At 64.2% G+C, this 17,034-nt stretch overlaps 3 protein-coding genes across 4 annotated transcripts; all 3 read left to right on the top strand.

The window, feature by feature from the left end:
* Positions 1-120: 120 nt before the first annotated feature.
* CDK20 (cyclin dependent kinase 20) lies at positions 121-7,557 on the top strand. 2 transcript variants are annotated; one of them, XM_082077024.1, is made up of 9 exons: positions 121-270; positions 416-529; positions 1,756-1,944; positions 2,528-2,649; positions 2,735-2,797; positions 3,316-3,439; positions 5,356-5,511; positions 6,284-6,701; positions 7,533-7,557. In XM_082077024.1, the coding sequence occupies exons 1-8, from the start codon at positions 196-198 to the stop codon at positions 6,431-6,433; spliced, it is 993 nt and encodes a 330-aa protein (XP_081933150.1). In that variant the 5' UTR covers positions 121-195; the 3' UTR covers positions 6,434-6,701; positions 7,533-7,557. The 2 variants fall into 2 exon arrangements, with proteins under 2 accessions (XP_081933150.1, XP_081933151.1); XM_082077025.1 differs by lacking the exon at positions 1,756-1,944.
* Positions 7,558-7,679: 122 nt separating this feature from the next.
* GATA1 (GATA binding protein 1) lies at positions 7,680-12,119 on the top strand. Its single transcript, XM_082077026.1, has 6 exons — positions 7,680-7,859; positions 8,204-8,445; positions 9,066-9,239; positions 10,202-10,347; positions 11,097-11,222; positions 11,739-12,119. The coding sequence occupies exons 2-6, from the start codon at positions 8,307-8,309 to the stop codon at positions 12,060-12,062; spliced, it is 909 nt and encodes a 302-aa protein (XP_081933152.1). The 5' UTR covers positions 7,680-7,859; positions 8,204-8,306; the 3' UTR covers positions 12,063-12,119.
* An 85-nt stretch (positions 12,120-12,204) lies between these two features.
* LOC309452396 (histone deacetylase 6-like) lies at positions 12,205-16,399 on the top strand (the record flags this gene model as incomplete). Its single annotated transcript, XM_082077030.1, has 11 exons — positions 12,205-12,474; positions 12,612-12,646; positions 12,985-13,098; positions 13,489-13,568; positions 13,758-13,842; positions 13,967-14,007; positions 14,098-14,137; positions 14,892-14,986; positions 15,615-15,698; positions 16,033-16,101; positions 16,318-16,399. Coding segments are annotated over exons 1-11 (924 nt in total), but the record flags the coding sequence as incomplete, so codon positions are not given.
* Positions 16,400-17,034: the final 635 nt, after the last annotated feature.

Below are 17,034 nucleotides of genomic sequence, written 5' to 3'. Positions count from 1 at the left end.
TCTCCGCGTTCCTATTGGCGAGACGCGGTTGCTAGGGAACGTGGCCGCCTTCCTATTGGCGGGACGCGGTTGCTAGGGGCGTGGCCCGGTTGCCGGGGCGCTGCGCCGTGTATTGTGGGCTCGGTCCTCCAGCGTCCCACAATCCCCCGCTCCCTTTGCGCTCCTCCCGGCCCAGTCGCACCAGTATGGCCCAGTATGGACCAGTACATCATCCTGGGCCGCATCGGGGAGGGCGCCCACGGCGTCGTGTTCAAGGCCAAGGACCGAGAGGTCGCGTTGGGCGCCCTGGGGGCGCTGGGAGGGGGGTTCGTGGCCTTGGGGGGCGGGGAGGCCTGTGAGGGCCCGGCCGCCTGGGTCCCCCCGGCCGCCTGGGTCCGTTTGTGGGGTGTGTGGGGCCATGTCCGTGTCCCCGCAGACCGGGGAGCTGGTGGCGCTCAAGAAGGTGCCTCTGAGGCGGCCTGAGGAGGGGCTGCCCCCCCAGACCCTGCGGGAGATCAAAGCGCTGCGGCACATCCAGGAGCATCCGCATGTGAGTGAGTGGGACCCCCCGGGTCCCCTTTGGGGATCCCCCCTATACCCCCCGACCCCCCTTAAACCCCCAAAACCTCCCATGAGGACCCCCCTCCCGGATGCCTGGGTCCCTCCCGGACGCCTGGGTCCCCTTTTGGGGGTCCCCCCCTGTACCCCCCAACCCCCCTTAAACCCCCAAATCCCCCCAAAGCCTCCCATGAGGACCCCCTCCCGGACGCCTGGGTCCCTCCCGGACACCTGGGTCCCTTCCGGACGCCTGGGTCCCCTTTGGGGGTCCCCCTATACCCCTCAACCCCCTTAAACCCCCAAATCCCCCCAAAACTTCCCATGAGGACCCCCCTCCCGGACGCCTGGGTCCCTCCCGGCCACCTGGGTCCCTCCCAGACAACCTGGGTCCCCTCCCAAAATCTTGGGGTGCCCCCAGGAGACCTCAGCCCCCTCCATATAGGATCTTGAGGGCCCCCCCAAACAATCCCCCAAATCCCACATGAGAACCCCCATCCCGGACGCCTGGGTCCCTCCCAGATGCCTGGGTCTCCCCCCATATTCCTGGCTGTCCCCCCATATTTTGGGGACCCACCCCAGATCTTGGGGTCCCCACCCAAGTCTTGCCCCCCCAGGAGACCTCAGCCCCCCCTTGACCTTGAGAACCCCCCAAACCCCACATCAAACCCCCCCTCCCGGACGCCTGGGTCCCACCCCCCATATTTCAGGGTCCCCTGCTGACTTTGGGGTCCCATCCCAGATCTTAGAGTCCCCACCCAAATCTTAACCCCCCCCCACCTTGGCCTTGAGAACCCCCAAAACCCCACATCAGACCCCCCTCCTGGACGCCTGGGTCCCTCCCGGACGCCTGGGTCCCTCCTGGATGTCTGTGTCCCCCCCATATTTGTAGGTCCCCCCCTGATTTTGGGGTCCCCCCCAGGAGTCCTCAGCACCCCCCCTTGACCTTGAGAATCCTGCAAACCCCATATCAGACTCCCCATCCCGGACACCTGGGTCCCTCCCGGACGCCTGGGTCCCCCCCCATATTTGTGGATCCCCCCATATTCCTGAGTCCCCCCCTGATTTTGGGGTCCCCCCCAGAGACCTCAGCCCCCCCTTGACCTTGAGAACCCCCCACCCCCCACATCAGCCCCCCCTTCCCGGCCGCCTGGGTCCCTCCCGGACGCCTGGGTCCCCCCGTATTTCGGGGCCCCCCCCTGACTTTGGGGTCCCCCCCAGGTGGTCCGTCTGCGCGCGGCCTTCGCCCAGGGCCCGGCCGTGATCTTGACCTTGGATTTCCTGGTGGGGGACCTGGGGGGGCTCCTGCGCGCGGCCCCCGCGCCCCTGCCCCCCCCCCGCGTGCGGGCGCTGCTGGCCATGACCTTGAGGGGGGTGGGGCACTGCCACGCCCAGCGCATCCTGCACAGGGTCAGCGGGGACCCAGGAGTTCGGGAGGGGACCCAGGAGTTCGGGGCGGGGGGTCCCAAAGTGGAGGGAGGGACCCAGGAGTTTGGGGGAGGGAAGAGGAGAGATTGGGGAAGGACCCAGGAGTTCGGGGGGGTGGAGAAGATTGGGGGTGTACCCAGGAGTTCAGGGGAATGGGGGGGACCCAGGAGTGCAGAGCTGGGGTTCCCAAAATTGGGGGGATTCCCAAAATGGAGGGAGGGACCCAGGAGGTTGGGGGGGGACCCAGGAGTTATGGGGGGGACCCAGGAGTTCGGTGCAGGGGTGGCAAGATTGAGGAGGGAGGGGGGGAGATTGGGGTGAGACCCAGGAGTTCAGGGGGGGACCCAGGAGTTCGGGGAAGGGGCGAAAATTGGGGGGGGACCCAGGAGTTCGGGGGGGGGTGGGGCACGGATCAAGGGAGGGACCCAGGAGTTCGGGAGGGACCCAGGTGTCCGGGGAGAGCTGGGAAACCCCAGTGCAAGGGGAAGCTGGGATGGGTTTGGGGGTGCAGATGGGCACTGGGGGGTACTGGAAAAGGGACCCAGGCATCCGGGGGGGGTCACAGGACCTGAAACCGGCCAACCTGCTGCTGGACGGGCGGGGGCGGCTGAAGGTGGCGGATCTGGGGCTGGCGCGGGTGCTGGGCCCCCCCCGGGGACGCCCCTACAGCCACCAAGTGGCCACCAGGTACCGCCCCCCCCTTCCCCCGGACTCCTGGGTCCCTCCCGGACGCCTGGGTCCCCCTGGTTAACAAAGCGGTTGGTTTAACGAGGTGGTATCGCGCCCCCGAGCTGCTCTACGGCGCCCGCGAGTACGACGAGGGAGTCGATCTGTGGTGAGTCTCCCGGACGCCTGGGTCCCCTTCCCAGTGCCCACCAGTACCCTCCCAGTACACTCTCATCACCCATTTCCCTCCCAATACCCATCCCAGCTTCCCCTTCCACTGGGATCCCAGGGTCACCCACCTCTCCCCGGACGCCTGGGTCCCTCCTGGATGCCTGGGTCCCTTCCCCAGTACCCACCAGTACCCTCCCAGTATACTTTCATTACCCATTATTCCCCCCATACCCATCCCATCTTCCCCTTCCACTGGGATCCCGGGGTGACCCAGCTCTCCCCGGACGCCTGGGTCCCCCCCGGATGCCTGGGTCCCTTTCCCAGTATCTCCCAGTATCTCCCAGTGTCCCCCTAGTGCCCTCCCAGTGCCCTCCCAGTGCCCATTATCCCCCCCATACCCATCCCAGCTTCCCCTTGCACTGGGATCCCGGGGTCACCCACCTCCCCCCGGACGCCTGGGTCCCCCCCCGGACGCCTGGGTCCCGTCCCAGTGCTCCCAGTGACCCCAGTTTGCAGGGCCGTGGGCTGCATCTTCGGGGAGCTGCTGAACCTGTCCCCCCTGTTCCCCGGGGACAATGACATCGAGCAGCTCTGCTGCGTCCTCAGGGCGCTCGGCACCCCCAGCGCCAGCGCCTGGCCCGTGAGCAACTGGGAGCACTGGGACGGACTGGGAGGGACTGGGGAGGGGCACTGGGAGCACTGGGACAGACCGGGAGGGACTGGGGAGGGGCACTGGGAGCACTGGGACGGACTGGGAAGGAGCACTGGGACGGACTGGGAGGGACTGGGAAGGGGCACTGGGAGCACTGGGAGGGACTGGGAGGGACTGGGCAATACTGGGAGGCACTGGGGGGTACTGGGATGGTCTGGGAAGGGTCCTGGGGGCACTGGGAAGCACTGGGACGGACTGGGAGGGACTGGGGAGGGGCACTGGGAGCACTGGGACAGACTGGGAGGGACTGGGAAGGACTGGGGAGGGGCACTGGGAGCACTGGGACGGACTGGGAGGGACTGGGAAGGGGCACTGGGAGCACTGGGATGGACTGGGAGGGACTGGGAAGGGGCACTGGGAGCACTGGGGGATACTGGGATGGACTGGGAAGGGGCACTGGGAGCACTGGGACGGACTGGGAGGGACTGGGAAGGGGCACTGGGAGCACTGGGACGGACTGGGAGGGACTGGGGAGGGGCACTGGGAGCACTGGGACGGACTGGGAGGGGGCACTGGGAGCACTGGGAGGGACTGGGAGGGACTGGGCAATACTGGGAGGCACTGGGGGATACTGGGATGGTCTGGGAAGGGTCCTGGGGGCACTGGGAAGCACTGGGACGGACTGGGAGGAACTGGGAAGGGGCACTGGGAGGGACTGGGGAATACTGGGATGGACTGGGAGGGACTGGGCAATACTGGGAGGCACTGGGGGATACTGGGATGGTCTGGGAGGGGTTCTGGGAGCACTGGGACGGACCGGGAGGGACTGGGGAATACTGGGAGGCACTGGGGGATACTGGGGTGGACTGGGAGGGGTCCTGGGGGCACTGGGAGCACTGGGACAGACTGGGAGGGGGAAAAGGGTCTTGGAAGTACAGGGGGGGATACTGGGAGGGACTGGGATTGACTGGGAGGGATTGGGAGATACTGGGATGGACTGGGAGGGGGAGAGGGGGCAGTGGGGGTTACTGGGAGGAACTGGGACAGACTGGGAGGGGTCTTGGGAGCACTGGGGTGGACTGGGAGGAACTGGGATGGACTGGGAGAGGGAAACGGGGCACTGGTGGATACTGGGATGGACTGGGAGGGGGAAAGGGGGCACTGGGAGATACTGGGATGGACTGGGAGGGGCGAAGGGGGCACTGGGAGATACTGGGATGGACTGGGAGGGGGAAAGGGGGCACTGGGGGATACTGGGATGGACTGGGAGGGGGAAAGGGGGCACTGGGAGATACTGGGATGGACTGGGAGAGGGAAAGGGGACACTGGGAGATACTGGGATGGACTGGGAGGGGGAAAGGGGCCACTGGGAGATACTGGGATGGACTGGGAGAGGGAAAGGGGACACTGGGAGATACTGGGATGGACTGGGAGGGGGAAAGGGGGCACTGGGAGATACTGGGATGGACTGGGAGGGGGAAAGGGGGCACTGGGAGATACTGGGATGGACTGGGAGGGGCGAAGGGGGCACTGGGAGATACTGGGATGGACTGGGAGGGGGAAAGGGGGCACTGGGAGATACTGGGATGGACTGGGAGGGGCGAAGGGGGCACTGGGAGATACTGGGAAGCACTGGAAAACCGTTGCCACATACTGGGATGATACTGGGGTGGTACCAGGGAGCGCTTGGGGTTACTGGGAGATACTGGGAAACCACCAACACGTACTGGGATGACACTGGGGGTTACTGGGAGATACTGGGAAAAGTCCAACGCATACTGGGACAGCGCTGGGGACCGTTTGCCGGTACTGGGAGCTACTGGGAACCACTAAAGCGGGTTGTGGGCTCCCATGGGGCGACCCCGCGGTGTTACTGGTTTGTACTGGTTTGTACTGGTTTCCAGGAGCTGCCGACCCTCCCCGACTACCCCAAGATCCGGTTCGGGCGCCGCGCGGCGGCTCCGCTGGAGCAGCTGGTGCCCGAGGCCGGGCCGGCCGCCCGCGACCTGCTGGGGCAGCTCCTGCGCTTCAACCCGCGCCAGCGCCCGCGCGCGCCGCAGGTGGACCCCGGCGTCCGGGGGACCCAGGCGTCCGGGGGGACCCAGGCGTCCGGGGGGAAATGAGGGTGGAGGGGACCCAGGCGTCCGGGAGGGACCCAGGTGTCCGGGGGACCCTGGACCTGCTGGGGCAGCTCCTGCGCTTCAACCCGCGCCAGCGCCCGCGCGCGCCGCAGGTGGACCCCGGCGTCCGGGGGACCCAGGAGTTCGGGGGGAAATGGGGGTGGAGGGGACCCAGGCGTCCGGGAGGGACCCAGGAGTTCAGGGGGGGACCCAGGAGTTCAGGGGGAAATGGGGGTGGGGGGACCCAGGCGTCCGGGGGGACCCAGGAGTTCGGGAGGGACCCAGGCGTCCGGGGGGACCCAGGAGTTCGGGGGGACCCAGGAGTTCGGGGGGAAATGAGGGTGGAGGGGACCCAGGTGTCCGGGGGACCCTGGACCTGCTGGGCCAGCTGCTGCGGTTCAACCCGCGCCAGCGCCCATAGGCACAGTAGGTGGGGACCCAGGCGTCCGGGGGACCCAGGCGTCCGGGGGGACCCAGGAGTTCAGGGGGAAATGGGGGTGGGGGGACCCAGGCATCCAGGGGCACCCAGGAGTTGAGGGGGGGACCCAGGAGTTCAGGGGGAAATGGGGGTGGGGGGACCCAGGCGTCCGGGGGACCCAGGCGTCCGGGGGGGACCCAGGAGTTCGGGGGGGAAATGGGGGTGGGGGGACCCAGGCATCCGGGAGGGACCCAGGTGTCCGGGAGCCCCCCCTAACCCCCATTTCCCCCCCAGGCTCTGCTCCACCCCTATTTCTTCGGCCCCATGGAACTGACGCCCCCCCCGCCCCGTGGGGGGGTCCGGGGACCCCCCGACTTTGACCTTGACGCCCCCCTGGTGCCGGCCCTGCCCCCCCCCGAGCCCCGGACGCCTGGGTCCCCATGAGCCCCGGACGCCTGGGTCCCCCCGGACGCCTGGGTCCCCGCTGCGGAATGGGCGGGGGGGGCACCCGGATGCCTGGGTCCCCTCCACACCCCCCCCAAGGAGCAAAACAACCTGGAAAACATCGGAAACAGTGAAAATTCACATTTTTGAACACGGGAACACTGCGGTTGAGGCAAAACCCGCCGATTTTGGGGCTGAAAACACCAGTTTTGGGAACGAAGACGCGAATTTTGGGGCCGAAAACGCCGATTTTGGGGCAAGATGGCAGGTGAGAGTGGCGCCCCCCCGCGGTTTTGGGGTGAAAAAGCAGGATTTGGGGCTTGGAAATGAGAATTTGGGGTCAAACGTTCGGAATTTGGGGTAGAAAGTTTGTAGTTTTGGGGTTAAAAACCCAATTTCAGGGTAAAAACCTCAAAAAAAAACCCAAATTGGGGCTGAAACTGAACAATTTGAAAGCAGAAAATTACGGTTTTTGTTGAAATCTGTACATTTGGGGATAAAAAGCCCAATTTTGGGGTTTCCAACTCAATTTTGCTCTTAAAAAAGGGGAATTTGGGTCTGGAAATGTCAATTTTAGTACCAAAAAAAGTGTTTTTTACCAAAATAGCCCATATTTGGTGCCAAAAAATGTCAATTTTGGGCTGAAAATCCCAAATTTGAGGCTGGAAATCTCCAATTTGGTGCCAAAACATGTCAATTTTGGGCTGAAAATGCCAAATTTTGGGGCTGCAATGTTCCATTTTGGTGAAAAAAAAGTGAATTTTGGGCCATAAATCCTCAATTTTGGGTCTAAACCCCCAAATTTTGGGCCGAAATGCCTCAAATTTGGGGTGCGGGTGCCCGTGTTTCTGTAGGACCTACATAAATACTGGGGGGGATCCCCCCCCCACTCTGGTTGGGGCAGATAAGGGTGACGGTTCGGGGGGGGGGGGGTGGGGCCCCGGACGCCTGGGTCCCTCCCGGACGCCTGGGTCCCCCGGCCACGCCTTGGCCCCCCCCAAACGCAACCGCTGGGATCTGATAAGCGTTATCAGTGCCCAGCAGCCCCGGGGGCCGTTACCACCCCCCCCCCCTCACTGGGGACCCAGGCGTCCGGGAGGGACCCAGGCGTCCGGGAGGGGACCCAGGAATCCGGGTGCTCACCCATAAATAGGGGACCCAGGCGTTCGGGTGACAGCAGACCCCCCGAAAAGGGACCCAGGCGTCCGGGTGCTTATGCACACCCCCCCCATCAATTTACCCCCCATTCCGCAACAAGGACCCAGGCGTCCGGGAGGGGACCCAGGCGTCCGGGGAGGGACCCAGGTGCCCCCCCCATAATTTGGGGGGGGTGGGGTCCTAGTGCCCCTCCCCCTGCCAAGGGCGGGGCCAGCCCCTCCCCCACGTCCGTCCGTCCGTCCGTCCTGCGGTGACACGACGGCTCCAGGTCAGTGACAACACCCCCCCACCCCCCCAAAAAATGGGGACAACCCCCCAGTTAGGGGACCCAGGCATCCGGGAGGACCCAGGCATCCGGGAACCCCTCTAAAATAGGGGACCCAGGCATCTGGGACGGACCCAGGCGTCCGGGACCCTGCATAAAATAGGGGACCCAGGCGTCCGGGAGGGACCCAGGCGTCCGGGACCCCCTTTTAAAAAGGGGACCCAGGCGTCCGGGAGGGACCCAAGCATCTGAGGGGGACCCAGGCGTTCTGGGACCCCTTCTAAATTTGGGGACCCAGGCATCCGGGTGCTTATTTTGGGGGGGGGGGGCGTCTTTTCCCTCCACAGGCTCCACCGTTGCTGCCACCCCCGCTGGGACCCAGGCGTCCGGGAGTGGACCCAGGCATCCGGGGGGAACCCAGGCGTCCGGGAGGGGACCCAGGCGTCCGGGATGGAGTTTGTGGCGCTGGGGGGGCCGGACGGGGCCCCCCCTCCCCCCCCGTTCCCCGAGGAGCCGCCGCCGTTCCTGGGCCTGGGGGGGCCCGAGGGGCTGGAGCCGGGGGGGCTGCTGGGGCCCCTCCCCCCCACAGGTACCCCCATGTCCCCCCATTGTCCCCAGTATCCCCCCATGGCCCCCATTTGTCCCCAATATCCCCCCATGTCCCCCCATTGTCCCCCCCTTGTTCCCCATGTTCTCCCTGCCATGTCCCCCCATTGTCCCCCCAATATCCACCCTTTGTCCCCAATGTCCCCCCTTGTCCCCAATGTCCCCCTGTCCCCCCCACAACCCCCATATCCCCCCCTTGTTCCCCCCTTATCCCCCCATTGTCCCCAATGTCTTCCCATGGCCCCCATTGTGCCCCCCATGTCCCCATTGTCCCCAGTATCCCCCCTTGCACCCCCATTGTTCCCATCGTCCCCCGTCCCCCCCATATCCCCATTGTCCCCCCTCACATCTGTCCATCTGTCCCCCCCGTTGTCCCCAATATCCCCCCATGTCCCCATTGTTCCCCCGTCCCCCCCCGACCCATGTCCGTCTGTCACCCCATTGTCCCCCATTGTCCCCATATCCCCCCTTGCCTCTGTCCATCTGTCCCCACCACATCCCCCCATATCCCCCTTGTCCCCCTGACCTGTGTCCATCTGTCCCCCATTGTCCCCATGTCCCCCCATTGTCCCCCCGTCCCCCGACGTGTCCGTGTGTCCGCAGGCCGCGTGTCCCTGGTGCCCTGGCCGGAGGGGGGGGGTCTGTTGGGGTCCCTGGGGGGTCCCCCCTGGGCCCCGACCCCCCCAGACCCCCCCCGCTTCCTGGAGCTTCTGCAGCCCCGCGCCTGCCCCTCCCCCACCCTGGGGGGCACCCCGACCGCCCCGCCCCCACCCTGCGGTGAGCGGAATGGGGGGACTGGGAGATACTGGGGGGAACTGGGAGATACTGGGGGGGACTGGGTGGGATTTGAGGGTTCCAGGGGGTTATTTGGGGTCTGGGGGTACTGGGTGAACTGGGGAGCGCTGGGGGACACTGGGATGAACTGGGGGGAACTGGGAAAGACTGGGAGGGAGTATCTTACACTGCTCTGTATCAGTACTGATCTGTACTGGTTTGTATTAGTCCGTATTGGTTTTTACTGGTGCATACTGGTCCTTACTGGTTTGTACCGGTCCTTACTGCTCCGTAATGGTCCGTATCGGTCTGTACTGGTCCATAGTGGCTTGTACTATTTTGTACTGGTCCATAGTGGTTTGTACTATTCTGTACTGGTCTGTACTGGTCCTGGTTGGTATTGGTCCATACTGGTCAATACTGTTCGGTATTGGTTCATACTGGTCAGTACTGTTTGGTATTGGTCCATACTGGTCTGTATTGTTCGGTATTGGTTCATACTGGTCAGTACTGTTTGGTATTGGTCCATACTGGTCTGTACTGGTCCGTACCAGTCTGTACTGGTTTGTATTCATCTGTACTGGTCCATACTGCTCCTGCTCTGTACTGGTTTGTATTCATCTGTACTGGTCCGTACTGGTCCTGCTCTATGCTGGTTGGTATTGGTCGGTATTGGTCCATACTGGTCTGTACTGGTCGGTATTGCTTGGTGTTGATCTTTACTGGTCTGTACTGGTTTATATTCGTCTTTACTGGTCGATACTGATTTTTACCAGTCTGTACTGGTTCTTACTGGTTTGTACTGTTCTGTACTGGTCCTGGTCTGTACCAGTCCGGATTGGTCCATACTGGTTTGTACCAGTCCGTGCTGGTCCATACTGGTTTGTACCAGTCTGTACTGGTCCATGCTGGTTTGTACTGGTCTGCACTGGTCCATACTGGTCCTGACTGGTCCATACCGGCAGAGGCGCGGGAGTGCGTGAACTGCGGGGCGACGGCGACGCCGCTGTGGCGCCGGGACGGCACCGGCCACTACCTGTGCAACGCCTGCGGGCTCTACCACCGGCTCAACGGCCACAACCGGCCCCTCATCCGCCCCAAGAAGCGCCTGGTGAGCCCCAAAATCCCCGCGATCCACCCCAAAACCCACCCGGGCACACGCGACACGCGAAACCCCCAAAAAACCCCGCGAAAATCGCTCAAATCCACCCCAAAACCCCCCAAATCCACCCCAAAATACCCCCAAACCAGCCCAAATCCAACTCAAATCCATCCCAAATCCAAACCAAATCCAACCCAAATCAGCCCGAAATCACCCAAATCTGACCGTGCTGAGCCCCAAAATCCCCACGATTCACCCCAAAACCCACCCGGGCACACGCAACATGTGAACCCCCCAAAAAACCCCACGAAAATCCTTCAAATCGACCCCAAAACCCCCCAAATCCACCCCAAAATACCCCCAAATCTGCCCTAAACCAGCCCAAATCCATCCCAAATCCAACTCAAATCCAACCCAAATCCATCCCAAATCCAACCCAAACCCAACCCCAAACATCCCCAAATCACCCCAAAATAACCCAAATCTGACCCTGCTGAGCCCCAAAATCCCCGTGATTCACCCCAAAAATCACCGGGACACACAAACTGCCCCAAATCCATCCAAAAACCCCCCAAATCCACCCAAAACCGCCCCAAATCCATCCCAAATCCAACCCAAAATACCCAAATCCACCCAAAGAAGCGCCTGGTGAGTCCCAAAATCCCCACGATTCACCCAAAAAATCCCCCGGGGAGACCCCAAGAAACCCCCAAACCCCCAGATTTGCCCAAAATCCGTGTTTTTCGCCCCGTTTGCAGCTGGTGAGCAAACGCGCCGGCACCGTCTGCAGCAACTGCCAGACCAGCACCACGACCCTGTGGCGCCGCAGCCCCCGCGGGGACCCCGTCTGCAACGCCTGCGGCCTCTACTACAAACTGCACCGCGTGAGACACCCAAAAACCCGCTTTTTCACCCCCAAAACCCGCTTTGGCACCCCCAAAACCCCCTTTTTCCACCCCAAACCCGCCCATTTGCCTCGGTACAACTGATTTCCGGTGCCCGTGTGCCTCGGTAGAGCGTACTTCCGGTCTCTGCTTGCTGTTGTGCTGCCCCACTTCCGCTTTCCCCTTGTTGCCTCGGTGCGGTCTCATTTCCGGTCCGCCGTTTGCCTCGGTGCACTGCGCTTTACCAGCCCCCCCGGCCCCCATGACCCGAAACTTGCGTTCCTACCCCCAATATTGGTTCCCCCTCCCCATTCCCAAACGCCTGAGTCCCTCCCGAACCCCTGGGTCCCTTCTAAATCCCTGAAATCCCTCAACCATGGGGCATCTTTACAGGGGAAGGGATTTTAAGGACCCCCTGAGGTTTGGGGGTCTGAGGAGGAGCAGGGTCACTGTGGAGGGGTCCCGGATGCCTGGGTTCCCCCCCGAACGCCTGGGTCCCCCTTCTTTTCCCTCCAGGTGAACCGACCCCTGACCATGCGCAAGGACGGGATCCAGACCCGCAACCGCAAGGTCACGGCCAAGGGCAAGAAACGGCGGGCGGGGGGGGCCGGCCCCGGTCCCGGGGGGGTCACGGAGACCATGGGGGGGCCCCCCCCACCCCCCCCAGTGCCCCCACAAGCCCCCCCCGAGGATCCGGCCGCTCTTTACGCCCTCGGGCCCCTCGTCCTGTCCGGGCACCTCCTGCCCTTCCCCAGCGCCGGAACCTTTTTGGGGGGGCCCGGGGGTGGATACGCTGCCCCCTCTGCTGCCGCCCCCCCAGGTCTCAACCCCCAGATCTAAGGGGCTGGATGGGGGGGGGTTTGGTTCCGTATTACAGTTTGTTTTTAAAAACAAAAAGCTGCGCTCAGGCCTCGTTATTTCAGTGGGAAAGGGGGGGGTCTCCGAGGGTTCGTGTGTCCCCGCCCAGAAGGGCTGTGGGAGAGGGGAGACCCCAAAATTCCATCACAAAATAGCGCTCCCCCCCATCCCACTGACACAATAGTCGGCGCCAAGATGGCGGCGCGCAGCGGTCACACCCAACATGGCGGCGCCCGGCTGGGCACATTCAACATGGCGGCGCCGTACGGCAACCCCCCCCAAACCACGCCCCGCAGCACAAGCCACGCCCACGAAGCCCGGGCTGTGCCGGCGCCCCGCCCCTTTGTGACGTCATCACGGCGCGCCCGCCGTCAGCGCCGCTCGGGGCTGCAGGTGAGCGCGGCCGCTCCGGTTCGTCCCGCTGCCCCCATTGATCCCCATTGACCCCCATTGACCCCCATTGACCCCCCCGGCCCCCCCACTGTCCCCCATTGACCCCCCGTCTCCCCTGACCCCGTTCCCCCCCCAGGCCCCCCCCCTCTGCGGCGCCCCCCCGGCTGCGGATGGTGAGAAGGGGCGGGGCCAAGGCGGGTGGGCGGGGCCTGAGCGGGCGGAGCTTGTGGGCGGGGCGTGGGGATCGGTGAGTGCGCGCGGGGACCGCGGGTGGGCGGGGTTTGCAAAGGGGCGGGGTTCGCGAAGGGGCGGGGTTCGAAAAGGGGGCGGGGTTTGCCAAAGGGGCAGGGCTTGAAAATGGGCGGGGTTCGCAAAGGGGGCGGGGGTGGGAAAAGGGGCGGGGTTTGTCAAGGGGGCGGGGTTTGCTAAGGGGCGTGTTCTGCTAAGGGGCGTGTTTTGCTAGGGGGGCGGGGTTCGCAAGGGGGGCGGGGCTGACGTTGGCTCCGCCCAGGGGAGGGCGGGGCGTCGCGTCCCCGCCCAGCGGGGGGCGGGGCTCCCGGAGCTGAAGCGCCGCGGCCGCGCGCGGAGCCGGAGGGAGGGGCTGGAGGCGGAGCTACAGCGGCTGGTAGGCGGGGCTGCCCCGGATGCCTGGGTCCCTTTTTGGGGGGGGGGGGGGTCCCCAGACGCCTGGGTCCCTTTTTGTGGGGGGGTTCCCGGACTCCTGGGTCCATTCCCAGACCCCTGGGTCCTGGGTTGAGGGGCTGTCCCGGATGCCTGGGTCCCTTTTTGGATGGGGGTCCCGGACGCCTGGGTCCCTTTTTGGATGGGGGTCCCGGACGCCTGGGTCCCTTTTGGATGGGGGTCCCGGACGCCTGGGTCCCCTTCCAGACACCTGGGTCCCTGGGGGGAGGGTAGTTCCCGGATGCCTGGGTCCATTCCCGGACGCCTGGGTCCCTTGGGCAAGGGGGGATTCCCGGACGCCTGGGTCCCCTCCCGGACGCCTGGGTCCCCGCAGGATCTGGGTGCGGAGGCGGCGGCGCCCACAGGGACGGGGCTGGTTTACCATGAGGAATTCGCCGCGTCGGGGGATGGGAGGTAACGCCCGGACGCCTGGGTCCCCTTCCCAGCACCCCGCAGTGTCCATTATCCCCCCCATACTGGTCCCAGCTTCCCCTTGCAATGGGATACTGGGGTGACCCAGCTCTCCCCGGACGCCTGGGTCCCACCGGACGCCTGGGTCCCCTCCCGGACGCCTGGGTCCCCTCACTCTCCCCCTCCCCCCAGCCCCCCAGAAGCTCCGGAGCCACTTTCGGCCTCATGGGCAGAACTGGAGCAACTGGGACTGGCCCAGCGCTGCGTCCAAGTGCAGGTGAGCGCCCGGACGCCTGGGTCCCTCCCGGACGCCTGGGTCCCCTCCCGGACGCCTGGGTCCCTCCCGGACTCCTGGGTCCCTCCCGGACGCCTGGGTCCCTCACGTTGTCCCTTGTCCCCAGTGCCGCCCGGCGACCGATGAGGAGCTGCTGCTGGTGCACGGGTAGGGGGGGGTGTTTTTGGGGGATTTGGGGGTACCTGGGGGGATCCCCCCGATGGTTTTGGGGTCACTTTTGGGGTGTCCCCCCCACAGCCCCGACTACTTGGCCCGGATGGAGTCGAACCCCCCCCCGGTGAGTGTGCCCGGACGCCTGGGTCCCCCCGGACACCTGGGTCCCCCCCGAACTCCTGGGTCCCCCCCGAACTCCTGGGTCCCCCAGATGCCGGGGTCCCCCCCAATCGCCTGGGTCCCCCCAATTGCCTGGGTCCCCCCCTACCCCTGTAACCCTGAACTTCTCCCCCCTCCCCTCTACCGAACTCCTGGGTCCCCCGGACGCCTGGGTCCCTCCCGAACTCCTGGGTCCCCCGGACGCCTGGGTCCCCCCCAGTCTTGGGGTCCCCCGCTACCCCCATAACCCTGAACTTTGCTTCCCCCCCTCCCATCTCCTGAACTCCTGGGTCCCTCCCGGACGCCTGGGTCCCTCCCGAACTCCTGGGTCCCCCGAACGCCTGGGTCCCTCCCAATCTTGGGGTCCCCTCCTACCCCCATAACACTGAACTTTGCTTCCCCCCCCTCCCCTCTCCCGAACTCCTGGGTCCCTCCCGGACGCCTGGGTCCCTCCCGAACTCCTGGGTCCCCTGGACACCTGGGTCCTCCGGACGCCTGGGTCCCTCCCGAACTCCTGGGTCCCCCAGACGCCTGGGTCCCCCCCAGTCTTGGGTTCCCCCCCCTACCCCCATAACCCTGAACTTTTCTTCCCCCCCCTCCCCTCTCCCGGATGCCTGGGTCCCTCCCGGACGCCTGGGTCCCTCCTGAACTCCCGGGTCCCCCGGACGCCTGGGTCCCTCCCGGACGCCTGGGTCCCTCCCGGACGCCGGGGTCCGCAGGCCGCGGGCGTTTCCCGCCGTGCCGCGGGGTCGCTGCTGTCGCTGCTGCACAAGCTGCTGAGCGGGGACGTGCGCAACGGGCTGGCGCTGCTGCGGTACGGCACCTATAGCGGCCATAGGCACCACGGGCACCTATAGCGGCCATAGGGACCCCCTGGAGCGGGGGTGGGGCCATAGAGCCTATAGAGCCACAGAACCCCAGGGCCACCCCCTATAGGCCCCTCCAGCCCTTATAAATCCACTCCCAGCCCCTATAGAATCTCCCCCAGCCCCTATAGATCCACTCCCAGAGTCTATAGAACCCCCCCCAGCCCCTATGGATCCACCCCCAGGGTCTATAGAACCCCCCCAGCCCCTATAGATTCACCCCCAGGGTCTATACAACCCCCCCAGCCCCTATGGATCCACGCCCAGGGTCTATAGAATCTCCCACAGCCCCTATAGATCCAACCCCAGGGTCTATAGAATTCCCCCCAGCTCCTATAGTTTAATCTTTAGGCCCTATAGATTCACACCCAGCCTGTCTATACTCACCACCCTCTATAAATCCAGCCCCTATAGACCCCCCCGACCCCCTATAGATGCCCTCCCCCCAGCCCTAGGGGAGTCCTATAGAACCCCCGGGCCGCTCTAGGGCTTGTGGCGATGCTATAGGATCTATAGGGTTCTTGGGGACTCCTGGGGGGTATAGAAGCTATAGGGGTGTCTATACGTTCCCTATAGGCAGCACGAGGAGCCGGACGGCGCCAGCGGCCGATTCGACGGCGTCGCCATCGCCGCAAAGGGGGCGCGGGGGGCGGGGCAGCGGTGAGCCCGCCGGACGCCTGGGTCCCTTATTTGGGGTCTCCCGGACACCTGGGTCCCTCTCCCAGATGCCTGGGTCCCTTTTTGGGGGGGATTTGGGCTCATTTTGGGGGGTTTATGGGGGTTAATGGGTCCCTTATTGGGGTCTCCCGGACACCTGGGTCCCTCTCCCGGACGCCTGGGTCCCTTTTCTGAGGGTCTCCCGGACGCCTGGGTCCCTTTTTGGGGGGATTTGGGCTCATTTTGGGGGGTTTATGGGGGTTAATGGGTCCCTTCTTGGGGTCTCCCGGACACCTGGGTCCCTTTTCGGGTCCCGGACGCCTGGGTCCCTCCCCAGTGTCCTCCTGGTCGACTGGTGCTCCCGGCCCAGCTGGACCCTCCCCCGGCTCTTCCAGGACGACCCCGGGTACGTTACTGGTCCATACTGGTCCGTACTGGTCCATACTGGTCCATACTGGTCCATACTGGTCTATAGTGGTCCATACTGGTCCGTACTGGTCCATACTGGTCCGTACTGGTCCATACTGGTCTATAGTGGTCCATACTGGTCCGTACTGGTCCATACTGGTCCGTACTGGTCCATACTGGTCTATACTGGTCCATACTGGTCTCTCTCCCATAGGCTTCTGTATTTCGGGGTTCACGGAGGCCCCGCCCCCCCAGACCCGCCCCGGCCCTTGAGCGTCCACGTGACCTGGGAGGAGGTATGGATTCCATAGGGGTACCTATGGGAGCGCGTATAGACGCCATATGGGGCAGTATAGGGGTCATACAGAGCGTTATAGGGACTGTACGGGACATTATAGGCACCATATGGTGCTTTATAGGGACCCTATAGAGCATTATAAGGATCACGTGGAGCATTATAGGGAACATACGGTGCGTTATAAGAGCCATATAGAGCATTGTAGAGACCATATGAGGTGTTATAGGCACCTTATGGTGCTTTATAGAGCACTTATAGAATATTATGTGACCCATATAGCACTTAATAGGAATCATATAGGTCATCATAAGGATTATATGGAGTGTTATGAAGTCTGTATGGAGCATTGTAGGACTTGTGTGTGGGCGCTATAGGGGATCTATAGGGCATTGTAGGGGCTCTATGGGGCACTAGAGGGAATCTATAGGGCACTATAGAGATCTATAGAGCATTGTAGGGGCTCTGTGGGGCACTTATGGGGATCTATAGGGCGTCATGGATGTTACATAGGGGGTTATGGGGCTCTATAGGGTGTTATAGGGGCTGTGTGGGGATGTATGGAAAGTATACGGGGTCTGTAGGGGTTGTGGGGCTATAGAGGTTCCTATAGGAACTGGAGGGTCTATAGGGGCT

This window comes from Streptopelia decaocto, assembly GCF_964273445.1.
Source record: "Streptopelia decaocto genome assembly, contig: HAP1_SCAFFOLD_389, whole genome shotgun sequence".
In the NCBI taxonomy this organism is placed as follows: Eukaryota; Metazoa; Chordata; class Aves; order Columbiformes; family Columbidae; genus Streptopelia; species Streptopelia decaocto.
The sequence above is the reverse complement of the archived record's forward strand: the minus strand, read 5'-3'. Positions and strand labels throughout refer to the sequence as shown.

What these genes read in the sequence shown, in the direction of transcription:
- GATA1 (XM_082077026.1), top strand. Translation starts at nt 8,307, where the DNA reads ATGGAGTTTGTGGCGCTGGGGGGGCCGGACGGGGCCCCCCCTCCCCCC. An exon ending in CGCCCCGCCCCCACCCTGCG is followed by an intron (nt 9,240 to 10,201) that starts GTGAGCGGAATG and finishes CCATACCGGCAG; the next exon opens with AGGCGCGGGAGTGCGTGAAC. An exon ending in TCTACTACAAACTGCACCGC is followed by an intron (nt 11,223 to 11,738) that starts GTGAGACACCCA and finishes TTTTCCCTCCAG; the next exon opens with GTGAACCGACCCCTGACCAT.
- CDK20 (XM_082077024.1), top strand. Translation starts at nt 196, where the DNA reads ATGGACCAGTACATCATCCTGGGCCGCATCGGGGAGGGCGCCCACGGC. An exon ending in ACATCCAGGAGCATCCGCAT is followed by an intron (nt 530 to 1,755) that starts GTGAGTGAGTGG and finishes GGTCCCCCCCAG; the next exon opens with GTGGTCCGTCTGCGCGCGGC. An exon ending in CCCAGCGCATCCTGCACAGG is followed by an intron (nt 1,945 to 2,527) that starts GTCAGCGGGGAC and finishes GGGGGGTCACAG; the next exon opens with GACCTGAAACCGGCCAACCT.